Raw genomic sequence first — 15937 nt, forward strand, 5'->3', positions numbered from 1 at the left:
GTTCGGTCACACCGCCTTCCTTTTAAGGGTTTGTTTTCCATTCAGCGGTCGGCTTTAGGAAGTGGAGAGGTTTTACAGACTTATCTTGAAATCTGTTAAGTGTAACGGCATTTATTAAAAGCAGGGTTTAAAGGGAGGATCTTCCTATTTGATTAGGCTATTTCTCTCCAGTTTTGTTCTGATCAAACTGGTTAAAAATCTATGGATCGCTCAACCTGAAGCATGTTAGTCCACCTAGTTACGAACTCTTTCTTTTCTTTCTGTTACCAGCTTCACACGGGCGGCATCATCATCCTGAAGGACACCAGCGAGGAGGAAGAGGAGCTGGTGGAACCCGTCTCAGCCCACGGACCCAAAATAGAGGAGGAAGAGCAGGAGCCCGAGCCTCCTGAGCCTTTCGAGTACATCGACGAGTAGAAAGGCTCCCCCAGTTATGGTGCGTTCAGGTGCATGCATGAGCCTTGTGACTATTATTGAGCACCATCAGAGTCGGCTGTTTTGGCTTCTCCTCTAGGCCCAAACCTCTGTTAAAGATGTGCAAAAAGCCTAAAATCAAATAAATACACTTTTAATGAAAATCCTTTAATTCTAATTCATTTATAACGAACCAGTTTCACATTTTTACTTTTAACAGTCGATGAAAATGTAAATCTAGGACATTGATTCTGGGGTTTATAACCGCTAAATGACGGAGCGGTCCGTTCCTCTCAGCCGCGCTTCACAATGGGAAACATCAGAGAACAAGACATTCGCTTGAAGCCCCGAAAACAGCAACAGTAGGAAATACAGGAGTAGGAGCTGCCCTTGTGAATTTTCTGACAAATTGGAATAGTTTTACAATTAAAACACATTTTTAAAGGCATTAAAACAAGCTTAATGTCGAACTGAAAGTGTCCTGAGGTGTATTTTGCTCAGTAGCGCTAGGATAAACAAAAATGGCAAAGATCAACTGAATTGAATTCAGTCTTAAGAAAATCCTTACCAGGAGTTCTGGATTATCAATAAACCACAGAGTCTTAACTTTCAGAATCAAAATTTAATGCCTTAAAAAGTCTTAAATTCAGAGAATTATCATCTATCTTGATCAGTGGCGTCCAAACTTTCTGACGAGCTAAAATCGGCAAGTTGAAGCTACTCTGGGGCCATACATTTTATCAATTAAACATCCAAAATAATTTAACATTGAATTATTCAATCAGAAAATAACTTATTGTCTAAGATCTGAAAAAAGATCTCAGATATTTGTCTTAAAAAGTGTACAATTTCCCTAATTTCTGCCATTTTTAACTCAGAATTATTCCAAAGGCCACACTTTGGACACCTGCAATCTGGATAGATGGATCGATCTTTTAGTCAGTTTGAATAAATTCACCTATCTTGTGAGTAATTTTTGTGACTGCAATGATTCTAGACGCTTCTGTATGTCGGGATAAAAGTCTTAAATTTCATTCATAATGGTCTTAAATTTCATAAATGTGAGCTGGAGACAGCTGCAGAAACCCTGTAGAAAGATTGTGTATCAGCAGTCCCTCCCTCTGAACTGTGCCAGAGGGTGATTTCTCTAAAATCAGCGTGGGGAATAAAATCCCACTGATCGTCGACGGTCCTACATCAGTTGAGGCGTCTTTAATGGGAACCAACGCCGGCCGATGAATCCCGATGCCCAGGTTGCCTCAGAGCCTGAGCGGCTTTCATCGAGCACTAGAGGAACGTTCTGATGGCATCTGGTCTTCAGCGCCATGACGTGCCCTGGCTGCTTGACCGTGTTTGTGTTGGAGCGCCCACCCCACCCCCCACGTTCAGTGTTGCGTGCGTTCGAGACGTGATGAAGTGTTGATGACCAAATCGCCGTGTGACGGATTAACAGCCGCAGAGAGGATGGTCTGGCTTGACCTCGTGGGTTTGGTTTGGCTGGCGCTTAAACGCCCAGAACGTGCGGTCCTGACCGCTGCCTGATCCAAAAGGTGATGATGCTTCTCTTTTGGGCCGTAGCTGAGAGCAGCAAAGTTCCTGCTGATCCTCGCTTGTTAACGATGGACGTAGTTTCCCTAAATTCAGCCGACATTGTGTTTATGTCCTGATGTTTGTTCTGATCTAGAGGTTTAATCTGATTGACGTTTGTGTTTCTCTCCTCAGGCACAAAGAAGACGTCTGACGGCAGCCCTCCGCTCCCCTCTGTGTGTCTTCACATCCCTGCTTCTTTTACACGTTTCTTTCCCATTCTGGCTCCTCAAGGAATACGCCGCATTGTCATTTTGTATCATTTTTTTTTTTCTGGTCCGTTGAATAAAAGAGAAAAGAAAAAAAAAATCATAATGAAGACTGAAGAGAGTGAGTGTTTATTTGACCGGCCGTGCACTGCGGGAGTTTCTCTGATGCCGTACATTTGATCTGGTTGACGTTTGGAGCTGCAGGGATGTTGACCCAGCAGTCTGCCTCACATCTGTCTGACTGACATAGAGTCATAGAGCAGGCTGTCTATGGAAGGGTTAGGTCATGTAACTAAATAAATACTTGTTATATGATACATGGATACTACAAGTCAAGTTGATTTAACTTTAATTAAGAATGCAGGGAGAATATGAGATTATCTCACCAGAGCTGATGATCTGTGCACCTCCTCCAGAGATCCTCTTTGTTCAACCAGTTACGGTAAGGGGTGTCAAAACTTATCGTCACCAAAATCGTCAAGTGAAAAGCACAAAAAAAAATTAAAAAAAGAAGTGAAAAGCACTTAAGAACAAAAAAAAAAAAAAAAAATACAATAAAAATCTAAACTCCATTCATCATCTATACTTGGTTATGCGTGTAGGGTCGTTAGGGGGCTAGTGGGGATCTCCAGCGGTCATCGGGTGACCCTGGAGTTTAGGGTTAAAGATCTCCTAAATGAGAGCAAACAGATTAATTTGGTTCATGTAAATTTACATATATGTATACATATATATACATATTTATATATTTATTATGTAAAATATTTCAGCACATAATTTCCTAGTAGTTGATAGTGTTAGTACATCCACTGACTGTAGAATTACCTGTGAAACATTTTCACACAGCCAGAAAACTGCTTGTTGTTGCAACCAAATCCTATGGGATTCTGTGAGAGTAGGGAGTAGCAAGATGGCGGCCAGTGACTTCAGTTTTTCAGCAAAATCAGCACTCCAGTGTATAATAGAGATCAGTGGAGCAAAGAACGGATCCATTTGGTTCCGTTTAGACTTTTTAGTCAAGGTTTTAAACTGAAGCTGCTCTCAGCCAATGAAAACTGAAAGAGTCGGGACATTAGCCAATGAGAACGAGAGTAGGGCGGGTCTTTGCAAAGCGTTCATCTTCCAGGGTGTTTGTCGGTGTTTCATCATTTTAAGTTTTGGAAGAACATCTCAAACTGGCCACAGATGGCATGAATGAAAGTAGAGGTGGTCAAAGGTTGTCTATGGATTCATGTGAACCAGGAAGTTCAGCGGCTCTAACATCTGAGAACTTCCTCTGTAAGTGTCTATCGCTGCTCTTGCAGTTAATGAGTGGCATTTTCAGCTGTTGCCATGACATCAATCAGCGTTTATTCCCTCAATCGCTTCCGGGAACTCAGCTGATAAACGCGGGCGACCAACCAGGGATCTCCTCGTGACTCGCTGTTACGTTTTTTTATTTAAAACACGAAAAAGAGTGACGCGCTAGCTCAGGCTAATTTAGCATTAAAGCGTTTTTTCTTAGTTTGCCCTTAATAGTTTGAGGCGGTGGCACTGACCTGCCACTTTAATTGCTCAGCACGCACTTTGTGCATACAAAATGACAAATAAAGCTGTCTATGTCTAATTTTTGAAAACGTTGCCGCGATAGTTTGCCAATTCAGCCCAGCTAACATTAGTTGGCATAGGGGAGCGCTGGAACGGAAGTGCCGCACAAAAACCCGGAAGTTGGACCCATATTGTCTTCCGCGTTCGAAATTAAGATGGATAGCCGCGCATGCATAGACATAATATAAGATTATATCTTTATATATAATATATATAATATAATATCTTTTATATATGTCTATGCGAGCGTGGTCCCTCACGATGGCTCAGCTTCTCGTTGACCTGATCCAGTCGGTTACTGAAGATCAGAGAGCACTTTTCAGGCTGTCCAGAATAAAACAAAACTGCAAGACGAATACTCTGTGTTGTGCCAGATTTTAACTTGTCTGTAATAATCTGGCTGCCATTTTCTCCATTTGAGCCATATCAGTTTTGAAATGAATAAAGAAATGGAAAAACAAACAAAAAAAGTAATGTCTAGGGGTCACAAATGGCCCCCCAGCCCTCAGCTTGGACACCACTGAGGCCACGTCTTGCTGAAACCTTCGTGAGATGTTCACGGCTTCTCCACAGCTCTGGATAACTGTTGCACAAGATAGTAGTTTAAAATAAAACCTGCCTCCTTTTTGCACATTACTGTGAGTTGATGTAAATCGGTAAATTTTAACACTGTGATCAAACACTTTTATGTCTTTATTCTAACAGAACAGTTTCTATGTAAAAACCCATCAAAGGCAGAACCTCGTAAATGCCTCAAGCTCCTCGGAGCGATTATGAAAGTATTTTCCTTTTCCTGTCACGGACATATTTATTTCCCCACCCCAAAAAAATCAATCAATCAATAAAAACCCGTCCAGCTCAAGCCGTCCAATCCTGTAAAAGGACTCTTTGCTGCGGAGGAATTTATATTATTTCATTGCGGTTGTTTTCGGTTTTCCACACAGCGTCGGGTTTATCGTCCACGAGAGGCCCAGCCTGGTCATATTTGGTCAAAGAAGGCTTCCTGTGCAGGAGTGGCTTGGATATGCTGCATCGTGTGTTTGCCCATCAGCGCAGAGGAAAACAGGCCCGTCTGAAGCGAGCAGACGTGATTTGCTGCGTGCCGGCTCCCTCCGTGGAACAGACGCATTCAGGTCTAATCGATTCCCGCTCTTCACATTCCTGCACCCTCTTGTCACGGCAGACACGGTTTAACAGGCTTCAGAGTTTCCGGATCTCCTGGAACCGGCTGTCCAGGAACAAAGTCCCGATGCGGAGAACAGCGGGCCGCTCCGAGCTGCAGGATCAGATCCATCATCCCTGCCACCCTGCTCCTCTCCTCGCATTCCTGGAGGTGTGATCATCCAAACCAGAGGGAGCCTCTAGTCACGCTTCAACCCCCCCCCCCTGTTTCCATCCAAGAGGAGCTGATGTCCGCCCTCACCTTCGCTTCCAGTACATCTCCATAAATCACCGCCGGGATTAGCTGCAGATATGTGGAACATCTGCCCTGGGCCCGCCATACCTCCCATGCTTCCTCTGTGACGAGGTGTGGGCCACCTCCTCTTTCAGTGGCGGTTCTAGACCAAATTTACCAGGGGGGCCAAGGTGGGGCCAGTGTTTTTTCACAGGGGGACAGAACAAAAAAATAAAAAAACAACAATAAAATGGCAACATTTAACTGTGGAATAATATTAAGTGAGCCACTTGTGGCTCTGGAACTGCAGTTTTCAGACCCCTGATCTAGCTGTTGAATACTTTGCCCCCAGCTCAATACAGCTAAAGCTAAACCTGAAACCTCTTAAGTTTTAAATTCTTTTTAAGTAGAGTAAAACTGTATAGGTAAAAAAATAATAATAACATTGATCAAAGTGACCAATCAGTTATGGTTTCTTTGCCATTGCAAATAATTATGAGAAGTATATTTAATATCATGTCTTTAGTACAGGGGCCATAACAGGGGCCAGGACCATTTCTACAGGGGCATGGGCCCCTGTTGGCCCCTGTCTAGAACCGCCCCTGTCCTCTTTCCATAAGCCTCACCACTTCGCCACCTGCCACGTCTGTGTAAGACGATTCAGAAAGGAAGGCCAGGGATCCTGGTACCTGCTGCTGTCACAACCTGGGGAGGAACCATCTCAGTCAGAATGCAAGAAGAGACCTGCTAAATATTTAGCAGCAACAAAACAACTGAGCTGAGCTTTAAAATGCAGGAAGAAGCAGAAAAAAGCTGTTTTTTTTCTCTCTCGGAAGAGATAAACGACAGAAAACTAAAAGTTAAGGTCAAAAGACAAAAACAATCCAAGAGAAGAGGGAAAAGAAGCTATTTTCAAATTATTTTTTAGTGAGCGGAAAATACATCTATTGAAATTAACCTAACCGTGAGGGAAGTAATGGGTTTTTGGCCTAAAGTAAAACCTTTAAAGCTGCTGATTCTGCACAGTGACCCACCTTTGGGCAACGGCTGCAAATAACTGGGAGCGTAGTTTCCCCTGCCGTCCTGTTTGTTGTTTCCACTAAATATGATGCTTAGCAAAAAAAAAATTCATCCTTGTTCAACTTTTTCACATTTTTCTCGCATTAGCAGCAAACTTCCATGTATTATATATATATATTTTTTTAAAATATCGCGTCATTGTGAAGTTGGAGGGAGATTCAACATGTTGGGCTTGTGGGTCGAAAAACAAAAGTTACTTTAAGAGCTGCCGCGTCCGTCTAAAGTCTTGTCAGGATTTCCATCCTTCCCATCATCCCCACAGCATGATGCTGCCGCCACCATGTTCCCCCATGTGGGTGTAGTTTCCCGCCACAGACAGCATTTGGCAGCAAACTGCAGGAACACCTCTACCATGATGGGCCAGGGTTGTGGCGGACATCGGTTCACACTGAATTTCATTGAAATGCTCACGCATTTTGTTATTTTGGGGGCGGCAAAAAATTTAATTCATACTAATTAAAGTTTGGGGTTGTTAGGTGAAAATTACAGACTTATACATCTTGTGTGTAAAAAGCGCTACCGCAGGTAATTTGTCCCTGCTACCATCAGACTTTACAATGCTACTGCACTATAACCTGGTGTAATAACACTGTAACAACTGTGCAATAACCTGTACAATAATCCTGTACACTGCAATAACTGTGCCATTACTATTTGATATTTTTTTTCCCCATCCACTGTATTTTACTTTATTTACTTTGTTTTTTTATTTAAAAGGGGACAGTGTACATTAATCAACATTAAAACAATGTAAATGTATCCGAGTTAGTTAAAGAGTGCTAATTTTCATCGGTAGTCCCCCAGCCAGGTGTAAAAAAGGCAACCTTAAAAATAATCACAGGTATAAAATCACAAGATAAAATTACAATGCCAATTACATAAAAAACATTATTAGGCGCCTGCCATAGCATTTGCAATGAGGAGGCAGTGCTGTGCGAAGCACAGCACTGCCTCCCATGCAAATGCATGGAGGCACCTATTACTATGCACCTCTAAACGGACTCTTTATTAGGCGCCTGCCATAGCATTTGCAATGAGGAGGCAGTGCTGTGCGAAGCACAGCACTGCCTCCCATGCAAATGCATGGAGGCACCTATTACTATGCACCTCTAAACGGACTCTTTATTAGGCGCCTGCCATAGCATTTGCAATGAGGAGGCAGTGCTGTGCGAAGCACAGCACTGCCTCCCATGCAAATGCATGGAGGCACCTATTACTATTCACCTCTAAACGCGTCTCTATCTTATTATTATTATTAATATTCTTAATTGTTTGACGCTCAATGCGGCCCGAACCATAGCGTGCACCCCCACAACATAGGTATCAAAACGTGCGGCTCCGTCGGGAATAGTGTGCTACTACTTTTATTGGGATTTCGAGTTACCATGGCAACAAAATTTGCGAAAAACCACCCCCAAAAAACCCATAGGAATGAATGGAGTCGGGTAGAAAGAAAGCCTCAAAAAGGCCTCCAAATGACCAATTTCAACGCTGTACTGTGTCGCCATGCTTTCACCTACGAACACCGTTTAACTTCCAGTTTGTAGATATATCTGTGAACTACTCAGAAGTGAAAACGGGATGTGGATATTTTTTATCGTCTCTTCACAGTTACTCCTCAAAGCTCATGTCCAAAAATCAGCGAAATCATCGTTTACAATGAAAGTCAATGACGGAATTCTCCAACCGCTAGAGTGGCCCACTCTAGCTTTTTTAAAGATTTCAAAACTCCGAACAACTTGACCTTTCTCGCTCAATTTTCACTCTACGTAGACAAATTATACATCAAAACGTAGGTATTTTTGTCAGGATTTGGGAAATGTAACCCTCATTGGTGTGGCATTTATAGATTTTTCGCAAATCACCTCAGACCGACACAAACCCGAAACCTCCCCCATTCATTTCCTATGGAGCGGTTTTGAAAAATGACGTTTGAAAATCCAAAACATCACATGTTTTCGCATCGTCGCTACTCCTAAACCGTTTTATGTACAGACATGAGACTTTCACACATGAATGTCCCAACCCTTCTGGCACTCAAGAAAAATGAATTTTGTGGATAACTGTTACGGTTTTTCCACAGGAACAATTTGTTCGGGAGTAGCGAATGTGCAAAATCCTGAAATCGCTTTGGAGCTGCATTTTCCCACATCATCCACTTTTTTACATCGTCGCTGTGCCTACACCGATTTTTGTAAAAATATGAAAATGAGCTACATGGTCATCAAAAGCCTGCTGATACTCACAGTGAAAGAATTATTTTGATATCTCTTATACTTTTTTAGCCAGAGCGATTTGTTCTGGATCATTTTCAGAGGATTTCTGAAATTTCATAAAAATGTCCTTTAGATCATAATTTTTTACGCCTTTATTAAACTTTTTCCAGCAAAAACCGATAGCAAGTCTTCTTCCCCTATCCGTTACGAAATAAACACAGAAAAAATTACGTCTCTACCATTTACGGTTCCGGAGAAATCGTGCGTTGTTCGAGGCAAAGTTCTCCATTATAATCCAATAGGCTGACTTGGACAAAAAGTGTCTGCACTTCTTTTAGACTGGCCCGCTGCAGCTGTGTCAGTGAGTTTCCATGACGACGGAACTCTGAGGGCCAGTGGGAGACGTTCCATTGAGATACAATGGCAACTTTCATCGCTCACTGCAGTGGCTGTGATTAATGTAGAAATCTGAAATTCGCACAGTCACTTCCTCTTAACATTTTAAAATTTTCATGTGACTTTCAGTCATGTGTCAGTTTTCTGTGCCATTTTGGATTTCACATGCTTTCCTATTGGGCCTTTGCTTCTAACAGGACCTGGCATGATGCCCAGACATGACCCAATTGGCCAATACAGCACCACCCACATGTGGGAAATGGCACTACACACCATTTTGGTCAAATGTTGAGTTCTGGGCCCAGATGTGGTGAGGCTGAGTTTCTAAAGGAGGCCAATCTGTCCCATGAACTTTTGTCACGTTTGGTGACATTAAGTATTGGCACCCCTATTTGAGGCACTTCCCAGTACAGGATTTGGACAAAACTGAGAGAGTACAATCACCTGGTGATACTGAACACAATGTTGCTAGCGGCTAACAGTTAGCATGTTGCTAACCGGAAGTAGCTTTAGGAAGGTCTCACCAACTTCTGCTTCACAGAGTCTGTTCTTCCTTTAGAGAGAAAGCTCCACAAGAAATTTGGGCTACGTCGCATAAAGCATCTCCAAGCTATGAGGTGTCAAACATCCAATGTTTTTCAATGGGGGACCAAACCCCTTATGGTCCCAATACTGCATGATCTTATATGGCGCTACAGTATGGCTCAGATGGAAAGTGCAGGCTTTGCATGCAAGAGGTCGTGGGTTCGAAACCCGGCGTAAGTGAGTAAGATTTTTGTGTTATAATCCTCACAGTGTGTATATTAAAACATGTATGCTGATCCCATGAAGTATTTTTTTGTACCACCCGCCATTTTGAGTTACCATGGCAACATTATAAATGACGTATTTTCTCCCTATTTGAGGCTCATCCCAGTACAGGATTTGGACCAAACTAACAGAGTACACTAACCCAGTGATACCAAACAGAACCATGTAAGCGGCTAACGGTTAGCATGTTGCTAACCGGAAGTAGCTCTAGGAAGCTTGTACAAACTTCTGCTTGACAGATTTGGTGAATTTTAGGATTGTCTCCCATTTTAGGCATTTCTCAGTACAGGATTTCAACCAAACTAACAGAGTAACATCACCCGCTGATACTGAACACAACCATGCTAGCGGCTAACCGTTAGCATGTTGCTAACCAGAAGTAGCTTTAGGAAGGTCCTATCAACTGCTGCTTAGCCAGGGTTCTTCTGCCTTTACAGACAGAGAGGGCTGTAGCTGTCAGTGAGTCTCCATGACAACGCTGCTAGCAAGAGGCTCCTAGGAGGTCAATTGACTTAACATGGCACCTTTCAACGGCCGCTGCGAGGGCTGTGAAGGCCATAGGAACCTGAAATTCGCAGTGTTGCTTCCTGTTGCTATTTCTGACGGTACGGTACGCACCAAGTGGCAGGCGCCTTGCTAAATTTCTTCAGAAATTTTTCTAGTTAATATTATTATTCTTTATTATTCCACGATTAATGCGTCCCGAACCGTAGCGTGCACCCCCACGATATAGGTACCAAAACTTGTGGCTCGGTCGGGAATAGTGTGCTACTACTTTTATTGGGGTTTCGAGTTACCATGGCAACAAAATTAGCGAAAAACCACCCCCCAAAAAACCCATATTAATCAATGGAGTCGGGGAGAAAGAAAGCCTCAAAAAACCCTCAAAAGGACTATTTTCAAAGCTGTACTGTGTCGCCATGCTTTCACCTACGAACACCGTTTAACTTCCAGTTTGTAGATATATCTGTGAACTACTCAGAAGTTAAAACGGGATGTGGATATTCTTTATCGTCTCTTCACAGTTACTCCTCAAAGCTCAAGTCCAAAAATCAGCGAAATCATCGTTTACAATGAAAGTCAATGACGGAATTCTCCAACCGCTAGAGTGGGCCACTCTAGCTTTTTTAAAGATTTCAAAACTCCGAACAACTTGACCTTACTCACTCAATTTTCACTCTATGTAGACAAATTATACATCAAAACGTAGGTATTTTTGTCAGGATTCGGGAAATGTAACCCTCATTGGTGTGGCATTTATAGATTTTTCGCAAATCACCTCAGACCGACACAAACCCGAAACCTCCCCCATTCATTTCCTATGGAGCGGTTTTGAAAAATGACGTTTGAAAATCCAAAACATCACATGTTTTCGCATCGTCGCTACTCCTAAAACCGTTTTATGTACAGACATGAGACTTTCACACATGAATGTCCCAACCCTTCTGGCACTCAAGAAAAATGAATTTTGTGGATAACTGTTACGGTTTTTCCACAGGAACAATTTGTTCGGGAGTAGCGAATGTGCAAAATCCTGAAATCGCTTTGGAGCTGCATTTTCCCACATCATCCACTTTTTTACATCGTCGCTGTGCCTACACCGATTTTTGTAAAAATATGAAAATGAGCTACATGGTCATCAAAAGCCTGCTGATACTCACAGTGAAAGAATTATTTTGATATCTCTTATACTTTTTTAGCCAGAGCGATTTGTTCTGGATCATTTTCAGAGGATTTCTGAAATTTCATAAAAATGTCCTTTAGATCATAATTTTTTACGCCTTTATTAAACTTTTTCCAGCAAAAACCGATAGCAAGTCTTCTTCCCCTATCCGTTACGAAATAAACACAGAAAAAATTACGTCTCTACCATTTACGGTTCCGGAGAAATCGTGCGTTGTTCGAGGCAAAGTTCTCCATTATAATCCAATAGGCTGACTTGGACAAAAAGTGTCTGCACTTCTTTTAGACTGGCCCGCTGCAGCTGTGTCAGTGAGTTTCCATGACGACGGAACTCTGAGGGCCAGTGGGAGACGTTCCATTGAGATACAATGGCAACTTTCATCGCTCACTGCAGTGGCTGTGATTAATGTAGAAATCTGAAATTCGCACAGTCACTTCCTCTTAACATTTTAAAATTTTCATGTGACTTTCAGTCATGTGTCAGTTTTCTGTGCCATTTTGGATTTCACATGCTTTCCTATTGGGCCTTTGCTTCTAACAGGACCTGGCATGATGCCCAGACATGACCCAATTGGCCAATACAGCACCACCCACATGTGGGAAATGGCACTACACACCATTTTGGTCAAATGTTGAGTTCTGGGCCCAGATGTGGTGAGGCTGAGTTTCTAAAGGAGGCCAATCTGTCCCATGAACTTTTGTCACGTTTGGTGACATTAAGTATTGGCACCCCTATTTGAGGCACTTCCCAGTACAGGATTTGGACAAAACTGAGAGAGTACAATCACCTGGTGATACTGAACACAATGTTGCTAGCGGCTAACAGTTAGCATGTTGCTAACCGGAAGTAGCTTTAGGAAGGTCTCACCAACTTCTGCTTCACAGAGTCTGTTCTTCCTTTAGAGAGAAAGCTCCACAAGAAATTTGGGCTACGTCGCATAAAGCATCTCCAAGCTATGAGGTGTCAAACATCCAATGTTTTTCAATGGGGGACCAAACCCCTTATGGTCCCAATACTGCATGATCTTATATGGCGCTACAGTATGGCTCAGATGGAAAGTGCAGGCTTTGCATGCAAGAGGTCGTGGGTTCGAAACCCGGCGTAAGTGAGTAAGATTTTTGTGTTATAATCCTCACAGTGTGTATATTAAAACATGTATGCTGATCCCATGAAGTATTTTTTTGTACCACCCGCCATTTTGAGTTACCATGGCAACATTATAAATGACGTATTTTCTCCCTATTTGAGGCTCATCCCAGTACAGGATTTGGACCAAACTAACAGAGTACACTAACCCAGTGATACCAAACAGAACCATGTAAGCGGCTAACGGTTAGCATGTTGCTAACCGGAAGTAGCTCTAGGAAGCTTGTACAAACTTCTGCTTGACAGATTTGGTGAATTTTAGGATTGTCTCCCATTTTAGGCATTTCTCAGTACAGGATTTCAACCAAACTAACAGAGTAACATCACCCGCTGATACTGAACACAACCATGCTAGCGGCTAACCGTTAGCATGTTGCTAACCAGAAGTAGCTTTAGGAAGGTCCTATCAACTGCTGCTTAGCCAGGGTTCTTCTGCCTTTACAGACAGAGAGGGCTGTAGCTGTCAGTGAGTCTCCATGACAACGCTGCTAGCAAGAGGCTCCTAGGAGGTCAATTGACTTAACATGGCACCTTTCAACGGCCGCTGCGAGGGCTGTGAAGGCCATAGGAACCTGAAATTCGCAGTGTTGCTTCCTGTTGCTATTTCTGACGGTACGGTACGCACCAAGTGGCAGGCGCCTTGCTAAATTTCTTCAGAAATTTTTCTAGTTAATATTATTATTCTTTATTATTCCACGATTAATGCGTCCCGAACCGTAGCGTGCACCCCCACGATATAGGTACCAAAACTTGTGGCTCGGTCGGGAATAGTGTGCTACTACTTTTATTGGGGTTTCGAGTTACCATGGCAACAAAATTAGCGAAAAACCACCCCCAAAAAACCCATAGGAATGAATGGAGTCGGGTAGAAAGAAAGCCTCAAAAAAGCCTCAAAATGACCATTTTCAACGCTGTACTGTGTCGCCATGCTTTCACCTATGAACACCGTTTAACTTCCAGTTTGTAGATATATCTGTGAACTACTCAGAAGTGAAAACGGGATGTGGATATCTTTTATCGTCTCTTCACAGTTACTCCTCAAAGCTCATGTCCAAAAATCAGCGAAATCATCGTTTACAATGAAAGTCAATGACGGAATTCTCCAACCGCTAGAGTGGCCCACTCTAGCTTTTTTAAAGATTTCAAAACTCCGAACAACTTGACCTTACTCGCTCAATTTTCGCTCTACGCAGACAAATTATACATCAAAACGTAGGAATTTTTGTCAGGATTCGGGAAATGTAACCCTCATTGGTGTGGCATTTATAGATTTTTCGCAAATCACCTCAGACCGACACAAACCCGAAACCTCCCCCATTCATTTCCTATGGAGCGGTTTTGAAAAATGACGTCTGAAAATCCAAAACATCACATGTTTTCGCATCGTCACTACTCCTAAACCGTTTTATTTACAGGCATGAGACTTTCACACATGAATGTCCCAACCCTTCTGGCACTCAAGAAAAATGAATTTTGTGGATAACTGTTACGGTTTTTCCACAGGAACAATTTGTTCGGGAGTAGCGAATGTGCAAAATCCTGAAATCGCTTTGGAGCTGCATTTTCCCACATCATCCACTTTTTTACATCGTCGCTGTGCCTACACCGATTTTTGTAAAAATATGAAAATGAGCTACATGGTCATCAAAAGCCTGCTGATACTCACAGTGAAATAATTATTTTGATATCTCTTATACTTTTTTAGCCAGAGCGATTTGTTCGGGATCATTTTCAGAGGATTTCTGAAATTTCATAAAAATGTCCTTTAGATCATAATTTTTTACGCCTTTATTAAACTTTTTCCAGCAAAAACCGATAGCAAGTCTTCTTCCCCTATCCTTTACGAAATAAACACAGAAAAAATTACGTCTCTACCATTTACGGTTCCGGAGAAATCGTGCGTTGTTCGAGGCAAAGTTCTCCATTATAATCCAATGGGACTTATTGTGACCAAAGTGTCTGCACTTCGGCCGCTGCAGGTGTGTGAGTGAGTTTCCATGACGACGGAACTCTGAGGGCCAGAGCTAGACGCTCCATTGAGATACAATGGCAACTTTCATCGCTCACTGCAGTGGCTGTGATTAATGTAGATATCTGAAATTCGCACAGTCACTTCCTCTTAACATTTTAAAATTTCCATGTGACTTTCAGCCATGTGTCAGTTTTCGGTGCCATTTTGGATCAAACCACTTATGTTTCCAATAATGCATGCCCATATATGGCGCTACAGTGTAGCACAGATGGAAAGTGCAGGCTTTGCATGCAAGAGGTCGTGGGATCGATTCCCGGTATGGAAAACTTGGAGTTTTGTATTATAATCCTCACAGTGTGAATATCAAAACATGTGTGCTGATCCCATGAAGTATTTTTTGTACCACCCGCTATTTTGAGTTACCATGGCAACGTTATAAATGACGTTTTTTCTCCCTATTTGAGGCACATCCCAGTACAGGATTTGGACCAAACTGACAGAGTACACTCACCCAGTGATACCATACACAACCATATTAGCGGCTAACGGTTAGCATGTTGCTAACCGGAATTAGCTCTAGGAAGCCTGTACAAACTTCTGCTTGACAGATTTGGTGAATTTTAGCATTTTCTCCCTTTTTAGGCACTTCTCAGTACAGGATTTCAACCAAACTAACAGAGTAACATCACCCGGTGATACTGAACACAGCCATGCTAGCGGCTAACCGTTAGCATGTTGCTAACGGAAATAGCTTTAGGAAGGTCCTACCAACTGCTGCTTAGCCAGAGTTCTTCTGCCTTTACAGACAGAGAGAGGGCTGCAGCTGTCAGTGAGTCTCCATGACAACGCTGCTAGCAAGAGGCTCCTAGGAGGTCCATTGACTTAACATGGCACCTTTCGACGGCCGCTGCGGGGGCTGTGAAGACCGTAGGAACCTGAAATTCGCAGTGTTACTTCCTGTTGCTATTTCTGACGGTACGGTACGCACCAAGTGGCAGGCGCCTTGCTAAATTTCTTCAGAAATTTTTCTAGTTAATATTATTCTTTATTATTCCACGATTAATGCATCCCGAACCGTAGCGTGCACCCCCACAATATAGGCATCAAAACCTGTGGCTCGGTTGGGAATAGTGTGCTACTACTTTTATTGGGGTTTCGAGTTACCATGGCAACAAAATTAGCGAAAAACCACCCCCCAAAAAACCCATATTAATCAATGGAGTCGGGTAGAAAGAAAGCCTCAAAAAAGCCTCCAAATGACCATTTTCAAAGCTGTACTGTGTCGCCATGCTTCCACCTACGACACACCGTTTAACTTCCAGTTTGTAGATATATCTGTGACCTACTCAGAAGTGAAAACGGGATGTGGATATCTTTTATCGTCTCTTCACAGTTACTCCTCAAAGCTCATGTCCAAAAATCAGCGAAATCATCGTTTAC

General features: G+C 42.6%; 1 protein-coding gene across 1 annotated transcript in view; it reads left to right on the forward strand.

Moving 5' to 3' along the window:
• The window catches only part of LOC118556360 (26S proteasome non-ATPase regulatory subunit 1-like), a 42964-nt gene extending 40656 nt beyond the window's left edge, over positions 1–2308 (forward strand). The window contains exons 21-22 of the mRNA XM_036133725.1: positions 271–436; positions 2137–2308. Coding sequence (XP_035989618.1) covers positions 271–417 — 147 coding nt within the window. The 3' untranslated portion in view covers positions 418–436; positions 2137–2308. The remainder of the gene's footprint in view (positions 1–270; positions 437–2136) is intronic.
• The last annotated feature ends 13629 nt before the right edge of the window (positions 2309–15937 follow it).

This window comes from Fundulus heteroclitus, unplaced genomic scaffold (assembly GCF_011125445.2).
Source record: "Fundulus heteroclitus isolate FHET01 unplaced genomic scaffold, MU-UCD_Fhet_4.1 scaffold_669, whole genome shotgun sequence".
In the NCBI taxonomy this organism is placed as follows: Eukaryota; Metazoa; Chordata; class Actinopteri; order Cyprinodontiformes; family Fundulidae; genus Fundulus; species Fundulus heteroclitus.